The sequence below is a fragment of the Sebastes fasciatus genome, chromosome 12 (genome assembly GCF_043250625.1).
Source record: "Sebastes fasciatus isolate fSebFas1 chromosome 12, fSebFas1.pri, whole genome shotgun sequence".
NCBI classification, from domain to species: Eukaryota; Metazoa; Chordata; class Actinopteri; order Perciformes; family Sebastidae; genus Sebastes; species Sebastes fasciatus.
Genome location: NC_133806.1, coordinates 16,161,203 through 16,169,627, shown reverse-complemented (window position 1 = coordinate 16,169,627; position 8,425 = coordinate 16,161,203). Strand labels below are relative to the sequence as shown.

At 37.9% G+C, this 8,425-nt stretch overlaps 1 protein-coding gene across 1 annotated transcript; it reads left to right on the top strand.

Moving 5' to 3' along the window:
- Positions 1 to 403: 403 nt before the first annotated feature.
- On the top strand, positions 404 to 7,803 carry dap3 (death associated protein 3). Its single transcript, XM_074653560.1, has 13 exons — positions 404 to 564; positions 744 to 785; positions 2,376 to 2,489; positions 2,630 to 2,731; positions 2,843 to 2,951; positions 3,057 to 3,149; positions 3,227 to 3,357; positions 4,844 to 4,924; positions 5,915 to 6,079; positions 6,190 to 6,249; positions 6,347 to 6,436; positions 7,341 to 7,458; positions 7,567 to 7,803. Exons 2-13 carry the CDS (start codon positions 747 to 749, stop codon positions 7,650 to 7,652), a joined length of 1,188 nt encoding a protein of 395 aa, XP_074509661.1. The 5' UTR covers positions 404 to 564; positions 744 to 746; the 3' UTR covers positions 7,653 to 7,803.
- The last annotated feature ends 622 nt before the right edge of the window (positions 7,804 to 8,425 follow it).

Here is an 8,425-nt window from a genome sequence, read left to right as displayed (position 1 = left end):
ATTGTTATTATTATTATTATTATTATAACTATAATAATAATAATAATTATTACTATTATTATTATTATTATTATTGTTATTATTATTATTATTATTGTTATCATTATTATCATTATTATTATTATTGATATTAATATTATTATTATTATTATTATTATTGTTATCATTATTATTATTATTATTATTATTGTTATTATTGTTATTATTATTATTATTATTATTGTTATCATTATTATTATTATTATTATTATTATTATTATTATTATTATTATTATTATTATTATTATTATTATTACAGGTGAAATGTGTCAAAGTCTGACAAACTCCATTTTCCTCAGTTGTTGTCGCCCTGGCTTCTCGCCCCCTCATTGGCTACAGAGAGTCGTGACGTCACTTCCTGCTCTGAGCTGCATGATGGTGGTGTCCATGACAGATCTGGCACATTGACTTCTCCTGGAGGTGTTGCAGTTCAGTCTCTCCTTTAACCCACTCTGGGAGCATTTATCAATAGATGAGCTTAACCGAACTCATCTGTTCCTGAGTATTAAATGAACTGAATCGCAGGTAAACAGCTTTGTGAGCTCAAATAGCTGCTTATTGCTAATGTTGATGGTTACATGTACTGCTAGCTGTTAGCTAAAGCTAGCCTCAGTGTTTATACAAGGTTACAGGACACCGGTTTGTTTTACACACTACTCACGACCCCTGAAACACAACTAAACGGCATGTTGTTCATGTTTCAGATCATGGCTCTCCACAGACTGTCATTCAGACTACGACACACGGTAAGATCACTGCTAACAGAGGATACGAGTTACTAATGGAGAAGCTGCAGACACAACCTGGACAGGATAGATAGATAGATAGATAGTTGTATAGGTGGATAGATGGGTAGGTAGGTAGGTAGGTAGGTAGGTAGATAGTTGGATAGATAGATAGATAGATAGATAGATAGATAGATAGATAAAAAGGCAGTAAAAAAGTTAGTGGTGCAAAGTACAAAAAAATATACCAAATATAAAAATACAAGGAGATGAAGAAAACTGTTAAAACTGAATATAGTGCAGGGTAACAACTGAGATACAGGACTATTAAAAAAGTGAATATAGTGCAAAAAGTGATATAGTGCTGAATATTAAAATATAGAAGATTTACAGTAGAGACCAGGGGATTAAGAAATGTTAAATATGGAATATAATGTAGAATGAGAACTGAGGTAGAGAGTTTATTTTTTTTAAATAGACTAAAGTGCAGAATAAAGCTGTACATTATTGGTATAATACAGTAAAAACCAGTCTATAAATGTGCAGAGTCCCTTATTAGATATTTTAGACCTGGTACAGCTGCTCTGTTTACAAAGCGAGGACGCAAGAAATATGTTCATTGATGTTTGTGGTGTTAAACTGGTGTAAAAAAACCTAGATCTATATTGTTTTTAGTGTATTACATGGTCCCAAAATGTACAGTATGTGGAGATTGGCAGTAGGTTAATTTACATGCCTACCTATAAACTTATACAAATATTTTTTTCTGAGGTTGTTAAAATAACTATCCATGGGTAAGATAACTTGCATGGTTTGGTTTGCAGTATATAATAAACTATCTTGTAGTTTTAGTTATTGTTTTTTTTTTTATTGATGTTTAGCCTGTACAAAGAAATAGATGCACATTTCCACATGGTATCCATATAATATCACAATCTGTACAGTTTTATTTTTTATTTTCTTTAACGCCAACTAACACATAGGAAACATGACCCACTTGCTGTCCAGAATACAATACTTGTGTCATGCATGCACACTTTAGAAGATATAGAAAGGAAACTTTAAGTCATAACAGAAGAAAACAGACACAAAAAAAAGTTTTAATTATGGTAAAGCTTATTTGAAAACTGTGTTTTAAAAATGTTCAAGCAAACCAAAATTTAGAAAAGACTGCATTATTAAGCACATGTAGACAGGCACTGGTTGCTTCCATTCAGACCCAGCGGGGGACAGAAAGCATCACCTGTGTGATCTTCTATTTATCATAATATTTGAGTAAATCCTTTCCTGTAAATGCAATCCAGTTATCCAAGTCTGATCAACATGACAGATGAATGTAGATTACAGTTTATGTTTACATACCAGCTGCTTGACTTGGCTCAGTTTTTGTTGAAAGCGTTCCATCAGTGTATTAATGTGTTGTTCTGTGTAATTAATTTGTTAGGTTTATATCTGATATAATATGTTTTGACACATATCAATACAGTACCATGTGTTCTGTTATTTTTCTGTTAATAAATACTGTCTTGTAAGCCCATGTGGCGGGTAAGACACCTTTGGATGTATATAACTCTTGAATAAAAGTATTCATTCTAAATTTCTTCTTTACAGATTACACATGCAAAGACCCTTCATACCAGTGGATGTGGGCAGCAGCAGGAGGCCGTGGCTGTAGAGTCAGAACCGGAGCCCTTCTCAGTATTTAGAGCACAGGAGAATGATCCGGTAAGCAAATCTGACATGACAGATGTAGTCATCATGCTAACAGGCAGGGGGGAAAACACAGCACAGCTGCGTAGTTGCAGCAGTTGTCTGTACATTTGTATGATTTTCAGCTGACGAGCTCACTGTTTGTCTCTTTCCAGGCATGTCAGTCAGAGAAGCATATCGGACAGTATTACACGCTGCCCTCCGCACACACCCGCACTCTGTTCCCTCACAGCCTCCCTTGGCGCTATCAACAGCAGGTATATGTCTATGACATGCACATCATTTTAACCTTACTGGCTCATATATGATATTTTGTGTCTATTTTTTGGGGTCAAATGTACCATGAAAACAAATGTATGTTTTTTTAGGTGAAGACGTTTAATGAAGCCTGTATGATGGTGAGGCAGCCGGCTCTAGAGGTCATCTCTTACCTGAAGAAAACAGACTACAGCAAACCTTCTCTGCGATATTTATTTTGTATCCTTTAAAAGTCATGCTCGCACTCACACACACAGATAATCATACTGTTCTTCTCTTGATGCTTGTGAATAAACCTGTTATTAACCTTATCAAGTTGTCCAGATGGGTTGAAGGGCAGTGGGAAGACGTTGTCTCTCTGTCACACAGTCCACTTCTGCTACACACAAGGATGGCTGGTGCTGCATGTTCCTGATGGTGAGACAAACACAATCACACCAAGTGGCCGACTGCTACCGCTGTACAGAAAGTGACCCTCCGTCTTTTTATTACAGCTCACCTCTGGGTGAAGAACTGCAAGGAGCTGCTGCCCTCATCCTACAACACCTCTCGCTTTGATCAGCCGTTACAAGCCACCGAATGGTTACGCAACTTCAGAATCACCAATGAGCATTTCCTTTCAAAGGTAATGATTTTTCCGCAGTGTGCCTTTTTATGAAGTCATCAGACGATATTTTATCTTGGCTGCAATTCTTCAATATGAATTGATGACTCTTGAGTATACATAGTCAAAATTAAGGCTTGTGGAGTATTACATAATTTGTCACATTAACAAGCATTTATAGACCTTAAATGAGCCTTGACTGCATCTTCACAGCGGTGTAGGTCCCATGCTGATATACATAATTAAACTGCTTTATGGCACCACCTGAATTTACCCACATGTACCGCTGTAAAAGGCAGCAAGTTTGAAGAAGTGTCTTTGCATGGTGGAGTAGTAGCAATATCACAGCATGATATGGTTTGAGGTTTATTAAGGAAACATTTTAATGTATGGAGGATGGAGCATCTTAAGTACTCGGCAAGCTTTGCTCTTTAGCATGAAAAAATATATGAATGGAAAAGTTGCATATGCAACATCTTCATCACAACACTGTCTTATATAGAACATGGTATGGTTGAAATATTTATTAATGTAATTTGCATCATGGAACAAACTGAATTTGTTTAGCTTAATGTGAAACAACATTGGACACCAGGTGGATGAATTAAAGGGTTAACGTCCGTATTTTTCAAACCTGGTCTCTATCTTCCCATGTTTTTTTGTCTAAGTGACTAATGGGGACAACAATTTTTTTAATTGGTCCAGTATTGATGGAGAACGCTGTAACCAGCACGAGCTGCGAGGGCAAGTGAGCTTTGTCAATGTAGCGCTACGATCACTAAAAGTGCTTGTTTTTGCCACTGACGGGCTCAGATTGTTATTATAAGTGTCTGACAACATTATGGAAAGGACCCTACAGAGAAGTTAAGTGTTTTTCTTACCTTTTATGATCCGGTCTGTTTATTGTGTCCAAGTCCCAATCAAGGAAAGGTCTCGTTGTGAAATCTGAATATCTGTATATTCTGGCTCAAATAAATACGGGTTGCCATCGAATTCAAAGACCTCGTCCACATTAGTGAAGTTCCCTAAATATTCAGTCATGAGACTGATAATCTTTTAGATAACACTAAGCTACACTCTCTGTACTCCAGCAGTTCAAACTCTGCCCGGCTGGCACTCGCGTTTCCACCATGGATGTGTTCCACGATTCCACCGTTGTCTTCCGGCAACACGTCACCTCGCCAGATTTCAGAACGAGACTTCTCCTTGAGCGAGATTCAGACACTTATAATAACAATCAGAGCCTGCCATGGCCAAAATAAGCACTTTTAGTGGACGTAAATGGCGGTGCCAGCTTGCCCCAAAAGGATTACATTGCAGTCTGTGAGCAGCTGCCGTCTGCAGCGCTCTCCTTCAATACTGGACCAAATTCAGATATTCTTGTCTCTATTTGTCAGTTAGACACAAAAACATGGGATAATATGGTGAAGGGTGAAAAGCAGCAAAGTTAAAATGAGGACCCTGCCGATATGAAACCATCTTTGAAACGATACGTTTTCGTTCCCAGATAAAGACCAAACAGCGCTATGTGTGGACAAAGAGAGAGTTAACTGAGGAGGGAAGTCCACTAGGAGAGCTGGTGGATCAGGTGAGTTTTCTCACAGAGTATTTATTTGTGTTCATTTGAGATGTGGTTTATCTCACCCTCTGAGACATTTTCATCAGTTTCTATTTTTTCTTTCTGTTACCTTTTCTTACATTCTTCTGCCGTACCGATTTCCCCACAGGGGGTCATTAAAGTTTCATCTTTCACCTTGCCTGTGCTTAGTGGTGATCAATAGCCAATGAACCGAGCATGGGGATGGATCAGCACTATATTTTTGTACCACACTCACTGACAAAGGCGGAAAGGAGCAGTAGATTTATGTTCAGCCTGTGAATTTTTCGCCCGTTCCAATCCGTCATCTAGCTCTGTATCATGTGCTCTGTAATAAGGAAAACTACATTTTTGTTCACCGCTGGTGTTACTGTGAGCCTGTTGTAGGCTGTAATTAGATCTGATATTAATAGCCGGCCTTCTGACAGCACATTAGTAGACGAAAGAAACCAAAGTGGTGTGTACTGTTGCATGCAGTATGCATATAGTTGGGACATACTTCCTCATAACATTGCGCCTTGAATTTTGACCCTCTTGCTTATATATCCGCTGCGCAGAGGACTGTGGGTCAGATTACCCAGAAAAGCATGCTGGCTTGCATACTGTAAAATACGACCGGATGTAGAAGGGCATACTGGTATTTTGCCATACTGCATTTGACATACTATGTTAGGACATACTAAATCTTTTTCTGGCATACTAAATAGCATGGTAGTAAGGGTATTTTTATTTATTCATCTTGTCAAAACCTGGTGCCTCCATTACCCACAGTGCAACGCCACCACCTACAGTTCAGTTGATTCGGGTGTGTTATGCTAGTAGCGGCAAATGTACGAGCTGCTCTATACTATACAACTTTTTCCACGCGTGCAGTAGTACTCGCCAAGACCTGTAAACAGACTTTGATGTGTAAAATCGGTGGAGTTGCCCTTTAGTCTCTTTAAAGAGATTCTCATCAGATGGTGTTTTCTTCTGCCGTAGGGTATATCTCGTGTGAAGAGCAGCAGCGATGTGGTGGGGGCGGTGATGAAGGAGCTGAGGCTGCAGAGCGGGCAGCCAGAGTCAGACTTCCGCCTGGCCGTGGCGGTGGATGGTGTCAACGCCCTGTGGGGAAGATCCACCATCACGAAGGAGGATAAGAGCGCTGTGAGGAAACACATTCACAATCCTGTCAAACATCATATTTGTCTTCATGCTTCTCTTTCAGTTTCCACAGATAAGAAGTCTTACACGTCTCTTTTCCTTACTGTCATCAGGTGGATCCAGAGGAGCTTACTTTGGTTTATAACCTGAAGAAGCTGATGGCGAACGACTGGGTGAGAAGAAACGCACTAAGGGCGATGACCACAGTTGCATGGGAATATTATATTTCAATTTATTTCCCCCCGTTAACATTCGCTCTCTTTGTCTCAGACTGGAGGCGCCATCATCACCAGTCTGTCTCAGACGGGGTCTCTCTACACTTCAAAATCGTCCTACTTGCCTCAAGAGCTGCTGGGAGAGGTCAGAGATCATTTTATTGTACTTTATAATCTGTAGCATTTGTCCTCGAGCTCTGACAGCAGATTAGTCTTTCCTTCTCTTTTCTAACTTCGATCATTAGTCGGGAAATTGCGAACCTGGCCTCGAGACTGCAGCACTCCAATCCTCAGGCCTCCAGTGTAGAAATAGTTTTTTAGATTTAAGTAACAGATACAATGGTAATGCTTTGTTGTTGCTTTGTGTCTGTGAGCAACAAAGCAGCCGGTACATCCAGTGGTATTGGCAGTGTAAAGATTACTTGTGACATTTGTCAACAGAGCATTGCTGAACGGAAACTAATTTCCCTTTTATGCCTAAAGCTGTACCTGTTTGCAGTCTTCTACCGTGTGGTTGTGTTGTTGCAGTGGGTTGTCATATTATTTATAGCGGCCTTATTTATCCAACGTCTGCATGTCATAAGATCAATTTCCTAATGGACCAATAAATCCATCATTGCCACCCACTCCTTCCATTTATGCTGCACAACAATTGAACTGTAACTCAAAGTGGTGTCATATAACATTCTTGTCTCTCCAAATTAAATAAATGTTTTATAATTGCATAATATTAATCATTTAAACTTCTGTTCTTGACCACTGACCATGGGACTTAAAGATAATATACTAAAATACTTTAAAATATGCATATTCTGCATTTTAAATTACATAATTCTGAATATCTCTATTAGTTAAATATTATAACATGGCCTGTGGTGCATTAGATATGATGATATGCTTGTCTGTATTGTTCGATTAATGTGCTAAGAGTTAATGATTTATTGCATCTAAATGGTGTTTATCGTGTTTGTGATATTTTCTGAGCTTGTCATTTAAAGACATGTTTGATGTCCCGCATGTTGACTTCCTGTCTGTGTGTTGCTCATCAGAGAGGGTTTGACCGTATGGACCCGTTTATCCCGGTGTCGGTGCCCAACTACAGCGAGAAGGAGTTTGAGAGCTGTTACCTCTACTTCACGGACCGCCGGTGGCTGCAGCATCCACAGAGTGAGTGACGATGCTGTGGATGCTTTTTCTTTATTAAAAAAAAAAAAAAAGAAGACATTTAAGCGGTGCTGTTTTTAGTAACTTCAAATTATTTTTTTCCCCCATCAGGTCGAACAGAGGAAGGAAAGAAAGAAATCATCTTTTTGAGCAACAGAAACCCAGCGATGTTGGACAGAATTTGTGCCTTCCTATGAAGTCACATAAAGACTTAAATCACACTCACACATAAATATCAGTGTCCTAGAAATACATAAATATACAAATGTCCATGTCTATAATATCTGTAAATTATGACGCATGTGTGTAACTTTGATAATAAAATGTTGAATAAAGTAAAAAAACAACTTAAATTGAACATGCAATCTGTCATTGCAAGTAGTTTGTTCCAAGGTTAAAATATTTAAACATTTTCGATTGTTTTTTATTTTATTTTAGTTTTGACTTTTTAATTTCATTTTAGTTTTAGTTAGTTTCACAGTGTATTTACTAGTTATAGTTTTTATATATTTAGTGTAGTTTTTGTTAGGGCCAGCTATAATGTCTCAGAAGTAGCTACAGTACATATACATACAAAGTACATGGTTGGAGAACTGTATAGGAATGGCAGAAGGCTAAAGTTTAATGTTTAATCTTTGTGCTACTTTAGTGTCCGGTGTGAAGCATTTGTGGACCAACGCCCCCTCCTGGAAGTTCGTTCAGTTTCTGAGGTTCAATGTCATGAGAGTTGATGGAAACTAATGCCTTTTTGGCAGAGATTTGTTATTAGTTAATTTATGTCCATTTTAATTTAATTAAAAAATTTTTTAACCGGGATATATCATTTCAGTTTAGTTTTAGTTTTTCTCAAATTATATAGTTTTTATTTGGTTTCAGTTAACTGACAATATGTTTCATGTTTATTTTCATTTTAATTTTAATTTACTATAATGACTCTGGTTCGTTCACAGTTATTAGTAATCAGATGAAA